Source organism: Microcaecilia unicolor, chromosome 6 (genome assembly GCF_901765095.1).
Source record: "Microcaecilia unicolor chromosome 6, aMicUni1.1, whole genome shotgun sequence".
Taxonomy (NCBI): Eukaryota; Metazoa; Chordata; class Amphibia; order Gymnophiona; family Siphonopidae; genus Microcaecilia; species Microcaecilia unicolor.
In genome coordinates this window covers 142,119,615-142,146,589 of record NC_044036.1, presented here as the reverse complement: position 1 = coordinate 142,146,589, position 26,975 = coordinate 142,119,615, and the positions used below count along the sequence as shown (strand labels likewise).

The window sequence follows — 26,975 nt, the reverse complement described above, 5'->3', positions numbered from 1 at the left end:
ATGACTTGTGGCCTTCTTTTGTGTTACTGCTAGCTGTGTTGCTGGGTATTACTGTCGTGCTAGACTCTCCCTCTCCCTGGCCTTGGCTGCTGACTGGGCCTTTATGTGTTGTAAGTGAAGTGTTTCGGACCTGTATAATCACCATGATGACTTACTGAATGTGGAAGATTCCAACTTGCTCAAAAAATGTACATCCCTTAGGGCAGAGTTCTTAATTGCAAGGCCTAAGGGCCAGTGGTGGCCCCCATTGGCCTGTGTGGCCTCCTGATTCTTTTCCCAGTACACAATCTTGCCTCACCTTTTCTCCAGACTTCCTGCTGGTATACCTGCATAGCAATTATTCTGATTAATACTCATGCCATGCAGCTCTCGGTGAGCTGGAGCGAAGGGCTGCCCACAGACCTCACAAGACACAGAGAGCGCTGTCCAGTTCAGTTCAGGGCCACTGAGAGATGGAGCTGGGTTAGGGGCAGGGCTGCTGCTGCCTCCACCCCACCCCCTACTCAGACCGCCACTGCCACTCACTTCTTCTCCCACTTGGGCAGCAGCCACCCCCTTACCTTCCTTTCACCCGGGTCCCGATGAGCTATCTGAGGAGTGGAAAGGGGGCAGCCGAATGGGCTATCAGGAGCTGGGGAGGGGGGAGTCCCACCCCAACATGCTGCTGCTCTGCTCCTCCCCACCAGCTACCCATGAAGATTCATCAGCTGATGACCTCATCACCCATCTCACCATCCTATTGGTCAAATTTGGAGCCGGAATGAGGCTTGCCCAAGGGGACTCACAACTTACCTACCCCAATCTACTTATTTTCATTTTTCTGTTTTCGGTTCCCCTTTGATTTCTCCTTCCTTCTCTTCCCCACTCTGTTCTCTTACTTTGTTCTAGAGATTTCCATCCTACTACCCCTTTCTTTTCTTTTGCTGATCTCATTTCTAGGTCCCCCTTTTTTTGTTTTTCTTTTTGTACGTTTTCATTCTCTTTATCCTACCTCATGATATTTACCTTCCCTTCTCCTCTCCTGTCCTCACACACAGCTGACTTCCCTCGTCCAAATACGCATGCTTCCCTCTCGCACTCAGCCCTTCCTCTTTTCTTTCACTTTTCACCTGTTCCTTTCACACATACATCCTTCTTCTTTCTTCATAACTCTTCTTCACTCCTTCCTCCTTGCCCCCCTTCCATCCCTCCCTCAAGTTAATATGAAGAAAAAATTCTTTTATAGATAGAACCCAGGGAGGAGAACGTAACACATACATTTGAGCAAAGCATTTAAGTGACCTGTTCCATGTGGGATGGGCGTGGTAGATGCTAAATTGGAACCTGTTTCTCTAGCTGTACAACAGCAGACAGTCATGCTGAGTCAATAACATGAAGGGCCTGCCAAATTCAGCAGATTCTGCTTCAGACTTTCAAAGGAGAATTCTGTATATGGTGATGAACATTAGGCGCTACTTCTGTGCCGAAAATTCGGCACGGAAAAGCGTTCTAACAAATGCAAGTCACTGAAATGGGACAGAAATGGCAGATCCACGTGAAAACGTACATGGCCATGTATAGAATCACTCCTAAGTGTTTCTGTGTGGATCTGCAAAGGGGGCATGGGCTGGTCAGGGGCGTTCCCTTAAACCGCATGCAGTGTTATAGAATAATGTGGATCTGTGCCCAATATTTCCGCTGGGATTTACACCAGTGGTGTAATTCTTCGCCCCCAAAGTTGAGCGTGGATCTCGGTGCTACTCACTATTCTATAGAGGGTGCCAATCCCGGAATGCCCATTATAAAACACCGTTCAGTGCTAATTGTTTTGACGCTGAATTTTGAGTGCCGCTTATAGAATCTGGCCCTCGGGGTTTAACTTGCAAAAGCCTAGACTTTATTATTATAATTATTATTGGCCACATTTGTATCCCACATTTTCCCACCTATTTGCAGGCTCAATGTGACTTACATTGTACCGTAAAGGCGTTCGCCAACTCCGGTATAAACAGTTACACAGTGATGTTGTGGTAGAATGAGGTTCATGTGGAACAGACACATTAGGGAATTGTATAGAGGAAGAGTTACGTTATGTCCATTACGTGCTTTGGTTTTGTAGTGTTGCAGGGTTCAGGCATTTAAGTTGGGTCAGTAGGGTATGCCTTTTTGAACAGGTAAGTGTTTAGTGATTTACGGAAGTTTAGGTGGTTATACGTTGTTTCACGGCTTTTGGTAATGCATTCCATAGTTGTGTGCTTATGTAGGAAAGGCTGGATGCATAAGTTGATTTGTATTTGAGTCCTTTGCAGCTTGGGTAGTGGAGGTTTAGATATGTTCGTGTTGGTCCAGTTGTATTTGTGATTGGTAGGTCGATGAGGTCTGTCATGTATCCCGGGGCCTTGCCGTAGATAATTTTATGAACCAGGGTGAAGATTTTGAAAGCAATACCCTCTTTGATTGGGAGCCAGTGCAATTTTTCTCGGAGGGGTTTGGCGCTTTCGAATCGCGTTATTCCAAATATAAGCCCGGCTGCCGTGTTTTGAGCGGTCTGACGTTTCTTTATGAGTTGTTCTTTGCATCTCGCATAAATTCCATTGCAGTAGTCTACATGGCTTAGTACCATTGATTGTATCAGGTTGTGAAATGTTTCCCTCGGGAAGAATGGTTTCACGCATTTGAGTTTCCACATTGAGTGGAACATTTTCTTTATTGTAGATTTCACATGGCTCTCTAGTGTAAGGTTGTGGTCGATTGTAATGCCGAGGATTTTCAGGCTGTCAGAGATGGGGAGGGTGTAATCTGGGGTGTTTATATTTGTGGGGTTGTTCGCGTTGTATTGGGATGAGAGGATGAGACAGTGTGTTTTTTCTGTATTGAGTTTTAGTTGAAATGCATTTGCCCATGAGTCCATGATGTTCAAGCTGAGCTTAATTTCGTTGGTGATTTCTGTCAGATCATGTTTATAAGGAAATGTATATTGTGACATCGTCCACATAGATGAAAGGGTTAAGGCCTTGGTCGGATAAGGACTTGACTAGTGGGGTCATCATTAGGTTGAAAAGGATCTGTGATAGTGGTGATCCTTGAGGTACTCCGCAGTAGTGCCTCTCTGATGAGCCTTGTGAGTCAGTTATTTATTTAGTTCATCACATTTATATATCACTTTCCTTTAACACCCAAAGTGATTCATGGACGTGAACAGTTGTGCATATAGGATGGAATCAACGGAACTTAAATGGTTCTAGGCAAGATTTCTATCCCCACCTCAAAACTCCAAAATGAAAAACATAGTGAAAGACTTTAACAAGCTTACCCAAACAACCCAACTTAATTCTCAAACTTAATCCACACCACTAGCACTACCCATACTCCTATCCTCTCCCCCACACCTCTTCCTATTGTCCTACTCTTTTAACTGATCATCTTTTGATACTTTGTACCATACTTTGTGTTATCTCTGTTATACTTTGTACCACACCTTGTAAGCCGCACTGAACCTGCTATCGAGCGGGAAAGAGCAGGGTATAAATGCTATAAAATAAATAAATAAATAAAACTGCATCTTGAAAATTAGACAAAGATTGTGAGCCAGTGATCAGAAGGTCATTCGGGAGGGTAGACAGTGCAGCTGCAGAGGCAGCGGAATTGGTTTGGATTCCTGGCCAGTCTGGTAGTTGGTGTTTGGCAGAAAACCTGCACTTATACTGACTGCCAACCTCTCTTTTAAAAAGCAACCAGACCACACTACTACTACTAATCATTTTATAGCGCTACTAGACGTACGCAGCGCTATACACTTGAACATGAAGAGACAGTCCCTTCTCGACAGAGCTTACCATGTAATCAGGACAGACAAACAGGACAAATAAGGGATAAGGACAAAGAGTAGCAAGATTCCAGAATCCCAAAGAGCCTGCAAATAGGTGGGAAAATGTGAGATACAAATGTAACAAATAAATAAAGGAATGGAAAACAAAAATGAGGATGTTATAATGCCTTTCTATAGCTCCATGTTGCGACCGCACCTCAAATATTGTGTTCAATTCTGGTCGCCGCATCTCAAAAAAGATATAGTGGAATTAGAAAAGGTGCAGAGAAGGGCGATGAAAATGATAAAGGGGATGGGACAACTTCCCTATGAGGAAAGGCTAAAGTGGCTAGGGCTCTTCAGCTTGGAGAAAAGGCGGCTGAGGGGAGATATGATAGAGGTCTATAAAATAATGAGTGGAGTGGAACAGGTAGATGTGAAGCGTCTGTTTACACTTTCCAAAAATACTAGGACTAGGGGGCATGCGATGAAGCTACAATGTAGTAAATTTAAAACAAATCGGAGAAAATGTTTCTTCACTAAACGTGTAATTAAACTCTGGAATTTGTTGCCGGATAATGTGGTAAAGGTGGTTAGCTTAGCAGAGTTTAAAAAAGGTTTGGACAGTTTTCTAAAGGAAAAGTCCATAGACCATTATTAAATGGACTTGGGGAAAATCCACTATTTCTGGGATAAGCAGTGTAAAATATTTTTGTACTTTTTTGGGATCTTGCCAGGTATTTGTAACCTGGATTGGCCATTGTTAGAAACAGGATGCTGAGCTTGATGGCAATACTTATGTACTAATCAGGACAGACAAACAGGACAAATAAGGGATGAGGACAAAGTGTAGCAAGATTCTGGAATCCCAAAGTGTAGCAAGGTTCCGGAATCCTAATGAGTACTACTACTTATCATTTCTATAGCACTACTAGACGTACACAGCACTGTACACTTGAATATGCAGAGAGTCGCTGCTCGACAGAGCTTACAATCTAATTAGGACACACAAACAGGACAGATAAGGGAATTACTAAGGTGGGAATGATAAAATATGGGAACTAAACAAGTGAGTAAGGGTTAGGAGTTAAAAGCAGCATCAAAAAGGTGGGCTTTTAGCCTAGATTTGAAGACGGCCAGAGATGGAGCTTGACGTACCGGCTCAGGAAGTCTATTCCAGGCATATGGTGCAGCAAGATAAAAGGAACGGAGTCTGGAGTTAGCAGTGGAGGAGAAGGGTGCAGCTAAGAGAGATTTACTCAGTGAACGGAGACCAGTCCAGTATGTTCATGTTTATTTATAAAGCTTTATGTACCACCTTACTTTGCTATGTCTAGGTAGTTGGCAATACTACAAGGAGTGGGAGAAGCAGGATTTGAGCCCTCGCTTCCTCGGTTCATAGTCGTCTTCTGTAATAACTGAGGGGTCCTTTTACTAAGGATCACTAAGCCCTAGTGCGGGCATAGTGCCCTGAAAAAGGCTTACTCCAGGATGAGCTAAAGAGTCCTGCTTGGGTGCATAGGGAAAGGAATGGCCAGTAGGAAAAAGGAGGTGATGCCTCTGTATAAGACTCTGGTGAGACCTCATTTAGAATATTGTGTACGATTCTGGAGACCAGACCTTGAAAAAGATATGAATAGGATGGAGTCGGACCAGAAGACGGCTACTAAAATGATCAGTGGTCTTCATTATAAAGCTTATGGAGATGGACTTAAAAGACCTCAATACATATACTTTGGAAGAAAAGCAGGAGAGGGGAGATACGATAGACATTTAAATACCTACACATCAGAAATGCACAGGAGGTGGGTCTGAGCTGAAAGGAAGGTCTGGAACAAGGGGGCATAGGGTGAAAGTGGAAGGGGATAGACTCAGAAGTAACCTTAGGAAATACTTCTTCATGGACAGGGTGGTGAATTCGTGGAACGAACTCTCAGTGGAAGTGGTGGAGGTGGAAACAATATCTGAATTCAAGAGCGCTTGGTGCAAGTGCATACGATCTTAAAGGGAGAATAAGTGATAGTAGATGGGCAGACTGGATAGACCATATGGTCTTTATCTGCCTACATTTTCCTATGTTTAATTTCCCTGTTTGCACATGATAATTGCATGCAACTATTTATTTTTTAAATATTTTTTGAGGGGGCTTGTCATGGACAAAGAGTGGCCATGGAAGCACTGATCAGCTAGCACATTCACATTACCGTGCGCTGGCTGGTTAACATGGCCTTAATACAAGAGCATTTACTGCCTCTTAATTTAGGAGCTCAAAAGTCTGACGTTGATTTGCCTAATTTAGGAGCCTAGTGCTGAAAATCAGTGCTAAGCACTTAACTTCTTTTCCCAGCCCTCATCCACCCCCCGTTGCCACCCACTTTTTATGCTCTTACATTTAAGAGTTTAGTGAAATTTTGAGTAAAAATGTATGCACTCCACTCAGAGGCCAATTTATGGACATAACTCTAAGTCCTTAGGCCCTACCTACTATTTTACTGTCACCTTGAAAATGTATAGTTTCCCCTCCCCCCCCCCCCCCCCCCCCCCCAATTCAATGTTATTGTGAAAACTGAGGCAGGAGAGGAAATAAGTCACTGTTTCCTCATGTAAGGTGATAAAAAAAAAATCTCAGCGTATTCAGTGGCTTCAAGAGAATGGAATTAGATCTCACTGTGAACCTAGTAACACTACCAACTAAATACTCACAAAAGCAACCAACCATTGACTAACTAGCGTAAGATCTGATTTTTGATTATTTAATTGCACATCCTGTATTCTCACTTTCTTGTCACATTGATTTGAAACTCTGCTGTGGAGGATATATTTGCGGTTATAATGTAGTAACAGATAAGGTGCCCAGAAAACTCATATCTTTTTCTGTTTGTTTTCTTCCCTGACAGGACTATAATGAAACCGGTAAGTATCTCTTTTATCACTGATTAATTTAGTAACAGTCAGAGTTATTCAAGAGTAAGCTAAGCTTTCCTGTACTCTACAGTTTCAGCACTGGTGTGGTGTATTCTGTCTCCTAAGTACTGCGAGTCCTGCTCTAACGTTTGTTTATTTGGAGAATTTGCTACCCTCCCTTCTCTAGTAAACAGGTCAAGGCAGTTCACAGACTAAAATTATAAAAAAAATTAAAAAGTTCAAAAAAATAGAACTCCATAAAAAATAGAAAAGACTCACACACATAAAGAAAACACACAATTCAGATACTCACTGGATACCGGTCTAAACTAATTAGTAACTGATTTAGGTGTTAAATCCAAAGAGAAAAAAATGGGTTACGAAGTGGAACAGGAAAAGCGTTCCATAACATAAGGGTGAGGAAAAAGAAGGCAGAGTAAGGAGTTGATTCAAGGTGGGCTCGGGAAGGAGGAGGCAGAGTTAGACATTTTTCGTGGAGTGATCGAAGAGAATAACCAGGAACATGAGGAAATAGTAAAGCAGACAAGTATGAAGGAACCTGTTCAGACATAGCACGATGCGCATTAGTATCAAAGTCTTAAACTGAAATCGATACCGGATGGGCAACCAATGTAATTCTTTTAAGTATAGGAGAGATGGAATGACGTTGGAGCACAGCTAGCTGTACCAAGCAAGCACACAACAGTTTTTGGAAACACATTGGCCATCTAAATTTCTTTTCATATCTTAATTCCATTGGTTCGGGTTCCTATGTACCAAAGGTATGCTTTTAGCACTTAGCATGGGACATTCGCATGTTTGGAGAGTGTGGAGGAAGTGGGGGGGGGGTGGGGTCAGGCTGACTTGAGGAGATAGTCTAGCAGTGTTGTCAACCCAGTCCTTGGATCAACATTTAAGTCTATGCAAGGTTCTAAACAAATTGCGCACACTTGTGTGTACTAAGGAGGAAAAAGCCTCGAGCAAACTCCTGTTTTATCTCAACATATAAATACCGTTAAGAGTCCCACTCAGGAGGTTTTTTTGCCGATGATGAGGAAGTCCAACTCCTATCAAACTATATGTTGAAATAAAACAGGAGTTTGCTCGAGGCTTTTTCCTCCTTAATACACACAAGTGTGCACAATTCGTTTAGAACCTTGCATAGACTTAAATGTTGATCTAATCGGTAAAGAGGTTTAATCCCTATAAAACTATTAAGTTGAGTTTTGATAACCCAGTCCTTGGGGCATACTTGACAGTTCATATCAAAGAGGCAATACATGCAAATCTATCTCATTGTGGATATCCTGAAAACCTGGCTTGGCATATCCCAGGATTGGGTTGAGAGTCACTGGTCTAGGGCAGGGTTCTCATCCCAGTCCTCGGGACACAGCAAGCCAGACTGATTTTCAAGATATCCATAATGAACACGCATGAGATAAATTAGCATGCACCGCCTCCATGCTTAGTGAAAGACCCCCTTAGTCAAGATGATAGGACTTCTCTAAGCAAAGTTCATATATGTGCGTGTGGGATGTTGAGGGGGCCTCTAGTTTTTTTTTTTCAACATCCCGAATGGGAACTCAAGGCTTCAGCTGGACCCTGCACCTTCCTGTTGCCTCCCATTCTCCTCTTCTCTCCTATAGATTGCTTCCAGGAGAAAGATTTAATTATTGTCTATTTCAGCAATGGGTGAAATTCATAGCTTTACCCAATTACGTTTGCCCCCGCTGGTAGCCGGTTTCCTGTCATACCCTTATTGTTATTATATAGCTCTTGTGTTAATGTTATGGTCTCCTCTGCATGGCCCTGATTGTTTCTTCATCAAATATGTAACATGTCCCACAGAAATCTTTAGAAAAGGGCAAATAATAGCATAGTCCACAAAAGAAGATGTATAAGCAGCCAAATACTTTTTAATATAAACTGCTTAAGGTATATATGATGCCTATCTGTAAATTTCATGCCTATTTGCAAACTTTATGCAGACTATTTACAATTTCTTTTTCAGGTTGAAAATGTTATTTAATCTTCTTTGGCTTACCTATCATATGTAATTAAATTGATTTGTTGATAAATGTACTTATTTGTGTGTATTCACCTATGCACTTTTATAACCACCATGTTCAACATATAAAAATGATCTAGACATGAAAAAGATTTTATCAGCTACCTCTTACTGTACATCTTAATCAAAAACCCAGTGCTAAATGAATGTTTGTTGTAGAACTACTGCAAGTTTTTCCTCATATGACTGTAGAGTGCTTCATTAATGATTAACTTACACAGCGCATACTTGGCTACCTTGCCTTTCTGAATGTGCTGTGGTTTCACTTGCCTACTTGCTAATACATAGGGGAGAAACCAAAGCTCAGATACTGAAACATTTGCTCAGAGTTGTTTCCCTCGTTTGTCACAATTTCCACTCCTCTGTTCTGTAATAAGGTGAGTATTAGCAGGAAAAGTCCTGCCCCAGATGGCACTTTTTTTGCGTATTATATAGAAGTCTCGCTTATATCATGAGCGCTTTATTTCCCTAAAGCTCAGTCACCCTTATTTAAATAATCCTCTTTACTGCTTTTTACTTACTTGGCTCTTTCATCCAGAGGACCACACTTGACCTACTGAGAGCCGGTACAAAGTCAAACAAATAGGAGGGTCACTTTTAAAGAAACAGTTCATGTTACATCACAGATAAGGCATATTTTCAGTTAAACTGGACAGAAGGTTGCATAGCAGAATGGCATTAGAAGGGAAGAAGATCTGAACCAAGGCTGGGTGTAAGGACGTTTGGGGATGGAGATCAGGTTGAACATCGGTCTAGGTTATTGACCATCCCATGTCTTTACTATCTAGGTTACATCTTCTCTAAACGGAGTCAGATTGGAAGGCTGCAGCCAGGTCTCCGCCCCTCTCCTCCCACTCTCTCCCTGTCCACTGTGCAGTTGTGCGAGCCTTCGACGGAATGCCTACCATGCATCCGAGCCCACCTGACCATGGATAAAGCAGGTACTATGGGACTTCATTTTTTTGTAGCTGAGGCTCTGGCACACACCGTTCAAGATTAGGACAAAGACTTAGGAGTCCTTTTACTAAGGTGTGTTGGAAAAGGCTTGCGGTACTGTAGGCATGGGTTTTGGGCGTGTGCCGATCCATTTTTCAGTGCGCCTGTAAAAAAGTCCTTTTTAAAAAAAATGTTTGCTCAAAATGCACGTGTGGCAAAATCAAAATTGCCGTGTGTCCATTTTGGGTCTGCGACCTTACTGCCAGCCATTGACTTAGCAGTAAAGACTCACGTGGTAACTGGACAGTAGTGACCTACGCGCGTCAAGTGCCACTTGGTGTGCATCCGAAAATAAAAGTTATTTTTCGGATGCGTGTATCGGACGTGTGCCAAAAATGAAATTACCGCAAAAGCCACGCAGTAGCCGGCCGGTAACTCCATTTTGGTTTGCGTTGGGGGCGCGTAGATGCTTACGCAGCTTAGTAAAAGGACCCCTTAGTTTTTTGTTTAAATCCAAGCTTTTTCTTGAGTATTATTTGTTTATGTATTATATTTATTTTGATTGTCTTGTTTTTAAACTCTGATCGAATGATACCCAAACGGTTAAAAACAAAGCGATCACAATGAGCATAAAGGTTCCAAGTTCTTAATGACTTATAGGGGCTGCAGCCCGCTATTTCCTCCAAACCCCAGCAGCCTCCCGTGGTTTTTTTTGGATGGTATTCACTATTCAACCAATGAGTGTTCCAGCTGCCTCCTGACCCCTCCTTTATACAGATAAGCTTTGGACAGACATCTGTTCGTCTGGCAAATTTTTTAAAATGCAGAAGTTATCCAGATAGGTCTTCCTTGCTGGTTATTTTGCCTCCAGATAATAAGAATATGTCCAAATTCAGGTATGAGATGTCCAAAAATGAAAATGTATCTGAGCCTCTGGTCAAGGGGTATCAGATATCCCATCTATGACTTGTAATGATTTGTCAATTCATGCTTCTTTCCCCCTCCCCCAACCACACACATCTCAAAAAAAAAAATCACCACTAATTCACACACTCTGTCTTTTCAGTTCTCATTTTGTATAAAATGGAAGTAGGTCAGTTCTAGTTCTAGATGAGGAGACAGCAGCACTGGTTTATGAAGGAGGACAAACGGGGAACCAAGCTGGGGCATGTTCCCAAGCCCAGGGCGAATGCAGATGTTTTAGGTATCCTAGACAAATATTCAGTCTTGCGCCACCTCCCAGAAAACTTCCTATAAACGTACATCCATGAACGGATTCCTGACTGCAGCTGCTCTTTGAATTCTCCTACACACCACTGCCGTAGGCAACTGCCTAATTGCTCTCCCATATGGAAGCCAAGATTGGGTTGGGACCATTGCCGGGCTGGGCTCAGTCCCCAGTTTACACTCCTTCACAACCTGTTGCCAGAATTGGGACCATCACTGGCCCATCTTGGAGAGAGAAGGTCCTGGAAAGGGGAGAGGGGGCTGCAGCTCATCAAATTTAATGTAATGTTGTGACTTAAATGTCCCTTGTGGGTAGATAACTGACACCCCTGCACTTGGCAAATATTGGTGCAGATTTTTAATGTGTCAAAGATCTGACTGGAGGGAGAAAAGGGGTGAATACATTGGGCACCTATCGTTTCTGATAACCCCAAACGTTTTGCAGAGTCTCTGGGAACAGTTTTTCAGGTGAGATAAGGAGCTAAACTAGCTCTGCTTGTTTTCTGTGGAGAAGATTGACGCATAGCGCCAACGAGAGGAAGATGTCTCTACCAGGGTTTCTTGTGCCTTCTTTGCCCTTCCTAACTTCCTTTCTCACTGTTCTGTCTTTATTTCTTTTAGGTTATTTAAATCTGCGTGGTTTTGAAATTCGCTTTCTGCAGATTAAGTCTAACTGGCATGATACAGTTCAAATTACAAAATCAAGAAATGCCACTATACCGAAGTTGGTAAGTGAAAGCAGAAACTGCCTGAAGTTAAGTTGACTTTGGACCATGTACTAGTACTAACCACAGATATCAGCAAGCAAGCAAAATAAATAAATAAAATATAGAGCATTCCATCTACTTACTATCAAAACCCCAAAACAATAATGAGGTGAGTGCAACAAAATCATGTTGTGTGACTATCACATGTGAATTTGCAGGAGCAAAACCATTTCCTTAAATGAATCTGCTTGTAAACATCCCAAAAATGATCTCTTAAATAAATAGATACCAGTACCAAAATATTGTATAAACTGTGTTATGTGACTTTTGTAGCTTTCCTATAGCTTTTATTCATTTATTTTAGGAGAGGCTGTTAGAGATTGTTTTTTGTACTATGATATTTCCATGTTTCTCATTCACTTTAAGACAGAAATAACTTTAAAGTCCAATTCGTCAAACTCAATGAATTACTCGGCCAATATACGTTTCTTTTCCTGTCTTTAAATTGATTGCTGTATCGCTCATTCATCACAGAGGGATGTGATGAATGAGCAATGTGACAGCTATCCAATTCAGCGCTCAAAGCTATTCTGTAATGGACAAGGCTTTTTCTGAGGGAGTACTTGGGGGTACTGAGTATCGGCACCTTTTTCATTGTCTGCTAAAATTGACCCAAGTTTTAATGAAAGAGCTCAGGCTCTACACACCAATTGTGCCTTGTCATAGATTCTGTGACTGGTTGCAGAGGCCTGGCTTTTGTGGGATGGGTCCCTCAGTGATCACCCCACTCCTTGAAGGGTGGCCTGGCATTTGAGTACCGGCACCTTTTTCACTAGATAAAATGCAATGGTAATGGGCACTCAAAGATGAGGACTCATTGTAGAACAGCATTGAGTGCTGATTTCAGCACCTAAATTTGGGTGCCAGAACTTGTGCCTTTTGAAACCATCTGTAATTCCCGGTGCACTATTTGGCTGCACTTCCTCAGTGTTCTATAACACAGCATGCAAATTTTAGGAACACCCCTGACCCGCCCATGCACATCCCATGGCCACTCCCCCTGTTGGGTTGTGCACTATGGGGTCCTGTGCACACTAATAATTAGTGCACGCTAAACACTAGAGACGCCCATAGAAATATATGGATGTCTGTTTTGTTTTTTTGTTTTTTTAATTTATATGAAGTCTTTGAGTATTGAAAAATCCCTGTACATAGGAAACTACGTGTGAAGAAAGTAAAAAATAAACAGGTGTTTACAATTTCGTATAAAGAAACAAGCAAAATAGCTTCAGTATAAACCACATCTGGCTTTTTAGAAACATAACAATAACAACATGAATTCCAATGCTGACAACAGCACGAGCAGTGACCTCAAGGTTTTTAATAGTTTTGATGAGTTACCCTTCCCCCCCCCATCGCCCACCTATCCCACCCAACTAAACCAAGGTACCCCCCCCTCCCAACTCACCCCCCTCTAGCATGTACAATGCCTGGATGTCTAATGTTTAGCGTGTGCTTATTTTTAGCATGTTCTAAAAATGCTAGTACACCTTTGTAAAAGGACCCCTATGAGATCTGGGCTCATATAGTTGACTTACCACCCAGGAACAGATCTAATTCCTCCCGATCTTATTTAAACCTACACTATCCAGATTGCTTTGGCCTCAAATACAAATCTACATATGCCTCCAACTTCCCTTTCTTGGGTACTCGACTGTGGAACGCCTTACCTAAATTAGTTAAATCAACCCAGAACTATCTAAAGTTTAGAAAATTATTAAAGTCCATCCTATTCAAAAAGGTCTACTCTCCAGATGCAACATAATCTGATCAATTTCTTTGGTCTCAAATAATCCAGAAACACTTGAATCTATTTTCTTTACTATTCTACTGTTTAATATAATACCAAACTTTGATTTGCTGTTTGTACTGTTTTAATATGCCATTAGTACTGTATTCCTGATTTAGCCTAGGTAAGCCACATTGAGCCTACAACCAGTGGGAAAATGTGGGATATAAATGCTTTAAAGAAATACTTAAATATAGAACATCACGTAGCAAGATGTGCTTGCAAATTGCAATTGGTGCCAATTAGTGCCAATTAGCACCCAGATATTGGCACTAATGGGCTCTTAGCCAATTTAGTTGGGCTCACATTTTGGATCGGTGCCCAATTATGGGTGCCATTTGTAGTATCTGGGGGTGTAGCACAAAACAACCCTCACACCAGCGTTTCAGTGGATACTTCTGCCTGTTTCAAGGGGACATAGTAACATAGTAAGTGACGGCAGATAAAGACCTGAATGGTCCATCCAGTCTGCCCAACACTCACATTCATTATCAATTCAAGATTAAAATCAACAATGACCTTGATAGTATGTACTTGATCATGGTCTTTCTTTGGGGTTTCTGGGACATAGACCATAGAAGTCTGCCCCGGCTCTGTCCTTATGTTCCAACTACTGGAGTTGCCGTCAAAGCCCACTCCAGGCTATCTGAATCCATCTTGTCATTTGCAGAACACAGACTGTAAAAGTCTGCCTAGCACTGTCCTCCCAAATTACTGGAGTTTCCACTGAAGTCCACTCCAGCCCACCCTACACTGGATTGCTATATGCGGGACTCGGGCCATACAAGCCAGCCCGGCATCAGCACTTAGTTTTTACAGCCAGAGTTGCCATTTAAGCACCACTTGACATGCAAACACATATGCAACCCTTTAAGTTTTGTTTTTTTTATACCATTCATTTTCTAATTAGAGATCCTCTGTATTCATCCCACACCTTTTTGAATTCCGCCATAGTTTTTTTTTCTCCACCACCTACCTCGGGAGGACATTCCAGACATCAACCACCCTCTTCATGAAAAAGAATGTTCTGACATTACTCCTAAGTCTACCACCCCTCAACCTCAATTCATGCCCTCTAGGTTTACCATTTTCCATTCTCTGGAAAATATTTTTTCTATATTAATACCTTTCAAGTATTTAAACATCTGTATCATATCTCCCTCCTCTCCTCTAGGGTACACAGTTAGTCTATTTCTGCTGTCGTCCAAAATATTACTCTTGAAAGAAATCTGACAAATTACTTGGGAACAGATGAACAACAAATGAGAAGAATTCATAGTGCCATAAATGCAAAAGAGTCAGTACAGTAAATCTGTTTATGTAACTTTAATATATGTAAACAAAATCTTTGCATCAAGAAAATTAAATGCCAAAACCCACTATATCATTTTAATATACTCTGGCCATGAATAGTTTTCCACATTGGCAGAGGATTCAAATTCAGTGAGTGAGTTGAACCTTCAATATGCCTCATAGGTGCTCTATAGCATGATGTAAAAGCAGATGCTGATTGGATATCAGAGGGCCAATGAGAAATCCATCACTGAACAAGCAGTGGAGGCAAAGCTAGGTTGTACCCCGGCACTTCAAACCATCTCTCCATCCAAAGCCAATTTTGAAAACATTTTTTTAGGAAAGAATTTTTCTCCTTAGAGAAATATTGACTGATCGGTCTCTGCATTTAATCCATTAGGATGGAAAGTATTGAGTCAGAATATACACCACTTTTTTTCTTGGAATCTATAAACTATTTAAAGTCATCTTTCCATACCAAAGTGGGTAAACAAGTTCAATGACTGTAAAAACCTCATTGGAAAAAAAATAATACTGATGTTGTACAAAATGTCTAACAATCCGAGCTTCAATTTTTCCGTGTAAGCTACTTTGATGCTCAATCATCCAAGTCTTCACCACTCTAATGCTCTTCCTCATACAAAACTAAAAACTTTGAGTAAAATCGTTGTGTGACGTGTAGCAGTTACAGAATGGGGCAAGGCAGTTCAAAAGGTTGAATTCCTACTCTTCCAAAAGCCCAAAGTACTCCACCCCCTGAAAACTTACTCCTGCCCAAAAGCTACCCCAATACACCTGCCATAGCACTGTAAATTCATGCATGATTAATAGTCTCATGTAACACAATTTCTCTGAACTGACTTTTGGTATTGTTGGATTTTACCAGTGATTACCACAGAAATGTGGATAATCAGGGCTCTGTCCTGGGACCTCTTCTTTTCTCCATCTATACTTCTTCCCTTGGTACTCTGATCTCATCCCATGGTTTTCATCTTTACGCTGATGACTCCCAGATCTACCTCTCCACACCAGAAATCTCAGCCGAAATCCAGGCCAAAGTATCAGTCTGCCTGTCTGACATTGCTCCCTGGATGTCTCAGCGCCATCTGAAACTAAACATGACCAAGACTGAGCGTCTTACCTTTCCCCCTAAATCAACCTCTCCTCCTCTCCCATTCTCTATTTCTGTGGATAACACTCTCATCCTTCCTGTCTCATCAGCTTGTAACCTTGGGGTCATCTTCGACTCCTCCCTCTCCTTCTCTGCACATATCTTTCTCCATAATATCACCAAAATTTGTCCTTTCCTTTCTGAGCACACTACCAGAACCTTCATCCACACTCTTATTACCTCTCGCTTAGACTATAGCAACTTGTTTCTCACAGGTCTCCCACTTAGCCATCTCTCTCCTCTTCAATCTATTCAAAATTCTGCTGCACGACTAATATTCCGCCAGGGTCATTATGCTCATATTAGCCCTCTCCTCAAGTCACTTCACTGGTTTCCTATCCATTTCCACATACAGTTCAAACTCCTCTTATTGACCTATAAGTGCATTCACTCTGCAGCTCCTCAGTACCTCTCCACTCTCATCTCTCCCTACATTCCTCCCCAGGAACTCCGTTCACTGGGTAAATCTCTTTTATCTGCACCCTTCTCCTCCAATGCTAACTCCAGACTCCGTTCCTTTTATCTTGCTGCACCATATGCCTGGAATAGACTTCCTTAGCCGGTACGTCAAGCTCCATCTTTGGCCGTCTTCAAATCTATGCTAAAAGCCCACCTTTTTGATGCTGCTTTTAACTCCTAACCCTTATTCACTTGTTCAGAACCCTTATTTTATCACTTTAATATTCCCTTATCCCTTATTTGTCCTGTTTGTCTGTCCTAATTACATTGTAAGATCTGTTGAGCAGAGACTGTCTCTTCATGTTCAAGTGTACAGCGCTGCGTACGTCTAGTAGCGCTATAGAAATGATAAGTAGTAATAGTAGTAAATGTTCCTATTCTGGTCATACACAGGATTGTACTTCATCCCAGCTTCTAGTCACGCAGAGGGCTGCGGGTGCCTCCCTACCAGTAGTCTGAAATTGTCTCCCATGGGAATAGTGAACATCTGGCTTGTGAATAATTAACAATAGATCCTGGTCTAGGAGCTGGTCACATCTTTTACGCTTGGCCTAGAGCTCCGATTGTGGAGCCAGCGATGCGTCTTCATTTACTTAAATCACATTTTATATGGTTATGTGCTTGATGCCATCCAAGAAGAGAAAGGTCACCGTGACCTCTTTGAATGGACTCTGGCTGGTTTCCTGGGCCAGGCCTATGTGGGGTCAGCAGGGACAGTCCAAAGAACAGCTTGGGAAATTCGAGGGAGATAACGGTAAAACCTTTCTTTAGAGGTTTTCATTGTGCTGAGACTTTTATAGAAAGAAACATTGTAACCATGTGCTTGATCCTGTGCAGTGCTGTATAGACTGTCAGCACCTTGATATAATAAGCAATTTATTATAAGACAGCTGCTGCCTGGGTATTCGTTCTTTGACTGGGTTTTTTCTGCCTTTTTTTGCAGGTGGAGGTGCAGTATGATTGTTTTGAGGCAGAGGTTGGACACACGGTTTCTGTCTCTCTCTCTACTATCCCAAATTATGGCATTAATGTGACTCATATGTACTCGATTGAGGAAGAAGATGCTGGTAAGACTCAGACTGAAGGCTTCCAGTTAGGTGGAAGCTATCTAAAGCTGCCGACCCCATAAGTAGATAAGTATTGCCATACTGGGACAGACCAAAGGTCCATCAAGCCCAGCATCCTGTTTCCAACTGTGGCCAATCCAGGTCACAAATACCATTTTCAGGGCACAGACCATAGAAGGCTTGCCCAGCACTAGCTCCACCTCCCAACCACCAGCCCCGCCTCCCACCACCGGCTCTGCCACCCAATCTCGGCTAAGCTTTTGAGGATCCATTCCTTCTGAACAGGATTCCTTTATGTTTATCCCACGCATGTTTGAATTCCGTTACTGTTTTCTTCTCCACTACCTCCCATGGGAGGGCATTCCAAGTATCCACCACTCTCTCCGTGAAAAAAATACTTCCTGACATTTTTCTTGAGTCTGCCCCCCTTCAATCTCATTTCATGTCCTCTCGTTCTACCGCCTTCGCATCTCCGGAAAAGGTTCGTTTGCGGATTAATACCTTTCAAATATTTGAACGTCTGTATCATATCACCCCTGTTTCTCCTTTCCTCCAGGGTATACATGTTCAGATCAGCAAGTCTCTCCTCGTACGTCTTGCAACGCAAATCCCATACCATTCTCGTAGCTTTTCTTTGCACCGCTTCAATTCTTTTTACATCCTTAGCAAGATATGGCCTCCAAAACTGAACACAATACTCCAGGTGGGGCCTCACCAACGACTTATACAGGGGCATTAAAACCATTTTTCTTCTGCTGGTCACACCTCTCTCTATACAGCCTAACAACCTTCTAGCTACGGCCACCGCCTTGTCACACTGTTTTGTCGCCTTCAGATCCTCAGATACTATCAACCCAAGATCCCTCTCCCCGTCCGTACATATCAGACTCTTACTGCCTAACACATACGTCTCCCGTTGGTTTCTACTCCCTAAGTACATCCCTTTGTATTTCTTCGCATTGAATTTTAATTGCCAAACCTTAGACCATTCTTCTAGCTTCCGCAGATCCTTTTTCATGTTTTCCACTCCCTCCCGGGTGTCCACTCTGTTACAAATCTTAGTATCATCCGCAAAAAGGCAAACTTTACCTTCTAACCCTTCGGCAATGTCACTCGCAAATATATTGAACAGAATCGGCCCCAGCACCAATCCCTGAGGCACTCCACTACCCACCTTTCCCTCATCCGAGCGAATTCCATTCACCACCACCCTCTGGCATCTGTCCGTCAACCAGTTCCTAATCCAATTCACCATGTCGGGTCCTATCTTCAGCCCGTCAAGTTTATTCAAGAGCCTCCTGTGGGGAACACTGGGCTTGATAGACTTTTGGTGTGTCCAAGTATGGCAAGGCTTATGTTCTTCTCACCCACCCATTAGTAAGAACTTGAGGAAGTCATATGTAAAAATATGTCCTGAGTCAAACAGAGATTCCTGACAGGTATGTATAGTTTCAAACGATCCACCAGATATCCTGGTCAATTCAGCTACAGGATTCAAGACAACAGATTAAACAGACAACCAATTAAACTGGAAAGCCACCAACTATACAAAACAAACAAAACACACAAATACATTATACCACAACTAACAGTGAGTCCTGTATACAATCAACACTATATGACTAAGCATTACAAGATTAAAAAAAAATCCAGATTTTTCCACTTCTTAAGACCAGCAGAATGTCTCAATGAAGAATAAGAAACAGATTGTTCATATTTCTTTTACAGTAAAATCCAGTTCCACCAAAGATATACAGTCACTTGAGAATTGTCTTTCCAATGCGAGATAATTAATTTTAAAGCAACAGTTATAAGAAAGTCAAACAATAATTTATCATCATCTGAAAGAAAGAATGGAATACAAATGGACTTCCAGATTATATATTTTGGTAAAAATGATGCTTGAAAACAAAACAATTCCTGCAACTTATCTCATACATCTGACCAAAACGTATTTGCTGTGTTTTATTTAAACTGCAGCCTGTCCAGCTGCCTTTTGGGAAGAATTACAGTAGACCAACCTTGTTATGAGTTCATGGGTTACAGTTAACAGATCTTTGTCATATAAGAACACAAGGCTCTAATAATATATAACTGAACAAAAGCTGAAATGTGTGACTGCACAGTATCAAATGCACCCAAAATATGAACTTCAGATTTAATAGGCAGGATCCAATTTCTGCACAAGCCCCTAAAATCTCAGTTTTAGCAATATAAAGCTTTAATTTATTAACCCCTTACTACTTACCGATTTTGTTTGTGGAATTTTTGCACATTTGGTAAATTCTTCTCTCCCTTCTCATCCCGGTAGCATTAAGTGTATCTGTTAAATAATGCAGGGAATGATACTGACCCCTGCAGAACTGCTGAGGACCTTTCCCATGACAGGGAAAGAGCTTTCACAATCTGGACTGATGAGGACTGGCCAGATGAAGCTTTAATGCCCTTGGTAGCACCTGAGTTTAAATGATCCAGTAGGATACGGTGACCCACTGTATTCAAATTCGCGTGTCGTAACCTGCATCCAAATGTCTACTAAGGTTATCCAACTGCGAAAGTAAAGAAGATTCAGTATTATGTTCCTTTCTGAAGTCCAGTTGATTGAGGTCTAGATAACCACTATCTTCCAGAAAGTGTGTCAGTTGTACCACAATAATTTGTTCTTTTACTTTCCCTAGAAAGACCAAATTAGTGACTGGACGATTGCTGACCACCAGTGGCGTAGCCACAGGTGGGCCGGGGCCCATCCACTTAGGGCTCAGGCCCACCCAACAGCAGCACATATTTAGTGCTAGCTAGTGGGGATTCCAAGCTTTGCCAGCTGAAGACCTCCCCCAGATGGTCCTGAAAACACTGCTTTCCACTTCAGCAGTCTAAGCTTCCTAAGCTGTTGATACTGGCCTCATCGCATTGGGGGCTGACCACTATATGCTGACCACTCAGCATATAGTTAAGCTCTGGAACTCATTGCTGGAGGAAGTGATAAAAGTAGTTAATGCAGCTGGATTAAAAAAAAAGGTTTGGATAAATTCCAGGAGGAAATGTCCACAAACTGTTATAAAGGTAGACCTGGGGAAGGTCATTGCATATCCATGGGGGGTCAGTAGCATGGAATCCTAGTACTTTTGGGGGCAATATAAGGTTCTTGTGTGTATTTATAAAGATTAGGACTGTCCCTTCTGTCCTCTGGGGTTTGGAGATATTTAATGTTTCAGTAGATTTGGATTTAAGCCTTTTTTTTTTTTTTTTCCAAAACTGCATGTGTTTACTCTGTGTCTGGCTGCTTTGCTGTACTTCTGCTCTGTATGTGGTCCTTTCAAGATGTTGGATTAATTCTTCTGGAGATGCAGTGATTTGGTTTTCTGGTGAGGTCGGTACCAAACGACCCTTTTAATTATAGCTTTTTATTTAGTGGACTTTTTTTTTTTTTGTGGGGGGGGGGGGGGGGGGGGAGGATTCTAGGCACTGGGTGGTTCTAACAAGTTGTTTAAATGTTTTCCATGCTATAACATTGAGGTCAGCACTAGATGACTCTTTTAATTATAGATTTGTATTATAGTAGCTGCTGTTGATATATTTAGATTCGCCTTCCGTTCTTTTCTGTCAGTGTACACTGGGCTCATGGAGCCCTCTGTAGGCAGCCTTTGGAACAATTAGTGGTTCATATTAACATAAACAGTTTTGTAATCACGTCAAATTTCTTAGCTTCACCTTTTTTTCTTTTTTTCCTAAGTAGAGGAGTGTGGTAGCCGTGTTAGTCCACTTTTAAGGTTATCAACAAAAATCAAACAAAATAAAACATGGAAAAGAAAATAAGATGATACCTTTTTTATTGGACATAACTTAATACATTTCTTGATTAGCTTTCGAAGGTTGCCCTTCTTCCTCAGATCGCTTATTTCCGATCTGACGAAGAAGGGCAACCTTCGAAAGCTAATCAAGAAATGTATTAAGTTATGTCCAATAAAAAAGGTATCATCTTATTTTCTTTTCCATCTATTTTTCCTGAACTTGGCATTTCTTGGTAGTTTCACCTTTTTGATCTGATGTTGGATATAATTTTATATTTTACGTTCTGTTTATTCACCCATATTATTTATTTGCTCCTGAGGCAGCTATTATATATACCAAAACATGCTGGGTGTAATTTTGAACATCTGAACCGTTGGACATTGTGGTCTTATACCATTATACAAAGGTTGCTTTATGAATAAAAGTTACTTCGATCTACGGCCACTGGTTGCTACTATACTGCTCTTTTCTCCGGACTCGACCTTTGCTTCAGCCACTCATTGCCTCTCCTTTTCTTGAACACTTATGTGTATACAGCAGTGGCTTAGCTACAGGGGGCCTGGCCCCCCCAAATTTCCTCTGGGCCTCTGGTTTTGCTGGCGGGGGTCCCCAACCCCTGCCAGCTGAAGCCTTGTCCAGCGTTGGTCTCCGGCGCTGCCATATTGCCTGCCTTGCTCTGTCTTCCCCTTATGTCTGGTACGCTCCTTTTAGTGAAACTGAGCATGCTTAATTTTACTAAAAGAAAGCATGCAGGACGTGAGGGGAATACAGAGCAGGGCAGGCAATGCGGTGGCGCCGGAGACCGCCACTGAACAATGCTTCAGCTGGCGGGGGTTGGGGACCCCCGCCAGTCAAGGTATTTGCCGCGGCAGTGGATGGGGAGTGGCAGGGCAGTGGGGAGGGGTGGCGAGGTGGCAGACCAATATGTGCCCCCCCACCTTCGGACTCTGGCCCCCTCCCACCACGAGGTCTGGCTATGCCCCTGGTATACAGGGTGTATGTGCATGTTTACAAGCATGTACCTCGGGATTTTATAAATTACATTTTTCATACAGAATTGGTTTATAAAATGACCCTCATCGTGTGTTGTTTGATGTGGTGAAGATGATGTTTCTGTTTTCTCTGCCTAGCTCCTGCATTTACCTACGTGCTGGTCCCAGAAGAGCGGGCAATCCATATTTCTGTCCCTGTTGGTCCTGATGTAAAAGCCAGACTCTGTTACCAGCAGGCCTTGGTGTGCGAGGAGCCAGAGGGTCACACCTTCCAGTTGGTAAGGCACTAACCCCGACCACTTTCCCAGTGGGTGCTTATGCTTGAATCTGCTTTAAGGAAGACTCTTCCATTGGTCTTGGAAAACAAAAGCCAGTTAGGAAAGGGGAAGGGGTCAAGTTTATTAGCACAGTGGTTTTTCTGCCAATGATTTAATGGCTTTATTATAGACATGATAGAATGTGATGGGTGGGGGGAGGGGGAGAGGTAACAAGGGGGGGAAAAGAGCATCTGGGCCCACCCTGGATACTGATCCACTTTCTTTAAATGGGAAATTGAAATAAATGCTCCACCATCCCATCCAGGAGGACGTTTCTCTTGCTGTTCTTTCTTGTCCTTCAGCAGTGTGCTGTGCAGCGATCTCTCTTCATAATTGTTTTTTTTTTTTACAGATTCATGCATCTCAGTCCCAGAATACCACCCTGCACTATGAATACTTGGTCCCTTGTCTTTGTATTGAAGTATGTTTTCTCTTTTCCCCTGTGACTAGGGTTACCATATGTCCGGATTTACCTGGACATGTCCTCTTTTGAGGACATGTCTGGGCAACTCTCGGCGGCCATTTTGAATCGGCACCGAGATCACCAACAGGAAGGATGCATGCAGGGCAGCGCTCTGGGCAGGAAAGAGGGGGCTCTTTCCTGCCCCGAAGGCGGAAGAGGTCACTAGACCACCATGGCAGTAGTAACTAAGGGGAGGGGAGGCTAGCAAGTCGGCCCGCCCACCAGCCTGCCCGTTTGTCCAGAAATCCGGACAAACGGGCAGATTGGCAAAACCCGCCCTGTTGCCTGGACATGTTCTCAAAAAGAGTGGCTACGTGACACTTATCTGTATGGACCGTTGTGCTCATAAGCCCCGACAGGTGCCTGTTTCGCTGTTTGAGGTTTGTCAAGGGGGAGCCATAGCACCAGATTGTTTTAAGTGTCCTTTTACTGCCTCACGCAATCCGGTGCTATGGCTCCCCCCTGACAAACCTCAAACAGCGAAACAGGCACCTGTCGGGGCTTATGAGCACACACCGGTCCATACAGATAAGTGTCACGTAGCCACTAATGACATATGCCTATGTAATAGCAAGAGTAAATGAGATAATTATTTCAGCATAGGTAAGTTGGGGGAAGAGTCTAGGATTAGAAAGATACACAGATAGAGGTTCACCGAGGGAGTGAAGTGAAACCAGCTGTGGTGATCATATGAGACTCTACCTTATGATATAGAGTTACGCCGTGATAATACTCTACTACATTTTTTTGTTTTGTAACTTTCAAGTTTAGTAGACTGTTTAGCAGGGACTGTCTTTCTTCTATGTTTGTGCAGCGCTGCGTATGCCTTGTAGCACTATAGAAATGCTAAATAGTAGTAGTAGTAGTCTCTTGTAACCAGAGCTAAGTGTGATGTCATAATGCCTCAGTCCACCAATAAGAGCCAACCTCATCAGTGATGTCACAATGGCTTGATTGTCCTATACTTGGCTCACTTTTATTACATAGCTCTTTGAGCAGGGACTGTCTTTCTTCTATGTTTGTGCAGCGCTGCGTATGCCTTGTAGCGCTATAGAAATGCTAAATAGTAGTAGTAGTAGTAGAGTGGTGCCAGGTTGATTTGGCAGTATTTCTAGGATAAGCAGCATAAAATGTGTTGTACTGTTTTGGGATCTTGCCCAGATACTTGTGACCTGGATTGGCCACTGTTGGAAACAGGATACTGGGCTTGATGGACCTTCGGTTTGTTCCAGTGTGGCAATACTTGTGTACTTATGTACATCATTTGCAGAACACAGTTAGTTTTACACATGTCTCTGGAACTTAGGCACACACACACTTAGCCCAGCTCAATGCTCACACCTAGGAACATAAAAATAGCCAAACTCAGTCAGACCAATGGTCCATCTAGCCCAGTATCCTGCTTCCAGAAGTGGCCAATCCAGGTCACAAGTACCTGGCAGAATCCCAAAGGGTAACAAGATACCGGAATCCCAAAGAGTAGCAACATTCTGGGCTACTGATCCCAGGGCAAGTAGTGGCTTCCCCATGTCTGTCTCAATAGCAGACTGTGGCCTTTTCCTCCAGGAACTTGTCCAAAGCTCTGTGTAACTTGAAACTTGGCCCCCAGCCCACCCTAAATTATGGGAGAGAGAGTTCTGCCCATTCAGCAATGCAAATGGTTAGAATTTATGCCTTCCAAATTGAAAAGTACATGTGTGGTTTTAAATATCAGTCCTATGATTCTGTATCTTCAACATCCTTGCACTTTTGAGATAAATAAGTCATATTTTGTGGCAGTTGTAGCACCAAGGGTTTTTTTTGTGTGTGTGTGTTTTGAAAATGTACCTAGTGGATTGAAGTTTTCTAATTTACCAGTATTTTGACTGGATTCTTGAGGAGTCTCTGATCTGTGTTCCTCTGTAATGTTGCTTTTCATAGGTATATTACCTGCACCATGATAGCAGGCGCCGGAAAATCTGCCCCTTTCAGGAATATCCAGAAGCTTGTGAGTAAATCATCTGCCCCCCTTTTTCTCTTAGCTGTAGCACCCTCACATACTGGATTCATTGAGGCAGGAGAATGGTGATGGCATTTTCTTGGCCCTGTGCCTTGTAAATGTTCACTGGGACATTGGTGTTATGTGTCACTCAAAGAGAGAGCTTGTTAGGAACACTGAGTGGCTAATAGTGTTTCCATGGAGTACTGCTCTGCCGTTGTAGTGGACATATCAGCTGAGAAAGCAGTACATTTTTAACACTAAGATTCCAGCAGTACAATCTGCCATCCAACTGGGACCTCGTCCTTTTCTGTCGACAAGCAGAATATAATCTGGAACACAAGTGGATGACATCATGACACGGAACCAGGATGGAACAGCTCTTCCAGAGCTTAGAACTAGTGGCCCCTCCCACATGTAGCAGTCTCTTCAACCTGCTCAGTTTTTTGTGCTTCTGCTGTGCCAGATGGGTTCATAAACAAAGCTTTCTCTTCATCGTTTCTGGCATTTATTTTTTCATTGTATTTCGACTAAAGAAGAAAAATGAAGGAGAGGAAATTTTTGGCCTTTTTAGAAGCATTTTCCTTCTCCTGGAGCTTCCAACCCCAATAATATGGAACAGAGGCTCCTTTCTGCATCTCATCCTCAAGTCACTGGCTCTCACTGCCTGAAAAGTAAACAGTGCCTAGCTGCCTAACTTCCAGTCCAAAATTCTAGCCTCCAAGGGGAAGCTTCTTCTTGTGTGCCTGCTTCCGGATCTGTCCTCTCCTGCATGCCGCCCAGGACTCAGATGATTGCATTAGCACGATATCGACGGTCCTGACTCCTGGCTCGGACAGGAGCAGGAGAGGACAGACTGTGGGAGCAGGGCAGGCAGGAAGAGGCTTGTTGGTGCTGGACCTGGGCCCTTCTCCCTTGGAGGCAGAGACGGAAAGGTAAGGGAATGGGGGGGGGGGGGGGCGTGTGGGAGGATAGGACCAAGTTAAAAGCAGTTCTATCTTTGCCTGATTCGGTACCAGCTCTGAATACCATCTGGCAGCTGCAGATCTTCTGGGTCTGCTTATGACGGATATTCAGTGCCGCTGCCCATGTGGCTCAGCATTGACTATCTGATCTGATTGAAGCAGAAGCTGTCAGCTTTTCAAGAAAATGCTATTGGCTGCCAGCTGTAATATTTATCTGTAAGTTGTTTGCTTGTAACAGATGTTTTCCATAGATATCAGGATTGATCTGGCACATCATCCCTCCCACATCCCTGAGAGTTGCGTTATGGAACTAATTGGGGGGGAGAGGGGGAACTGAGGAGACCTCTGCATGTGCACATGCTCAGAACCTTTACGCCCGTTTGGAGTTCTGACAGAGCTAACCTAGTCCAGTGCCATGTGATGAGGTCACACACTTGTGTGGCTGATTAATCTTGCTGTCTACAGAATGCACTTGTTACAGGCAAACATTGCAACTTCACTTTACTGACTTCAAACAAACATGACAGACATGAAAATGAATGGCCAAATGACACTGCCTATAATACCTTGGTTTGCAGTTTACAGTTAGAGAGGTTTACAGTTCAAACTGATGAAGTGTCGGTATGGAAAAGATTTATTTGCCGAAGGTAATTACCATATATATGTGATCCTATCCCTTTTCTCACAGATGGCTATGATTTTTGGAGATCAGGACGATTTTTTGACGACAGTCCTGCTGACAAGGACCAGATGGTCATGGAATTTCAATCCCTGTGCCCCGTGAAGCCAGTAGCTTCCCTCTGCCAGATACATGATGACATGACGCGGTCTCTGTGTGAGGATATTCCTAACTCCACCGCACTGGAATCTGATTTGGTAAGGGCCAAGTCAGTGAAGGCAGCCATGGCGAGCTTCCCAAACTGTGGGTTGGGACCACAAATGGAGTCACAAATCCCGAGTTTAAGGTTGGGACTTGGGTGGATTCTCCATACTGCTTCTG

General features: G+C 42.8%; 1 protein-coding gene across 2 annotated transcripts in view; it reads left to right on the top strand.

The window, feature by feature from the left end:
* IL17RE (interleukin 17 receptor E) overlaps positions 1-26,975 on the top strand; it is a 74,406-nt gene that overhangs the window by 31,401 nt on the left and 16,030 nt on the right. For both annotated transcript variants that reach the window (XM_030208078.1, XM_030208077.1), the window contains exons 2-9: positions 6,685-6,700; positions 9,548-9,700; positions 11,544-11,650; positions 17,345-17,468; positions 22,391-22,530; positions 22,922-22,990; positions 24,953-25,019; positions 26,664-26,851. In XM_030208078.1, coding sequence (XP_030063938.1) covers positions 6,685-6,700; positions 9,548-9,700; positions 11,544-11,650; positions 17,345-17,468; positions 22,391-22,530; positions 22,922-22,990; positions 24,953-25,019; positions 26,664-26,851 — 864 coding nt within the window. The remainder of the gene's footprint in view (positions 1-6,684; positions 6,701-9,547; positions 9,701-11,543; positions 11,651-17,344; positions 17,469-22,390; positions 22,531-22,921; positions 22,991-24,952; positions 25,020-26,663; positions 26,852-26,975) is intronic.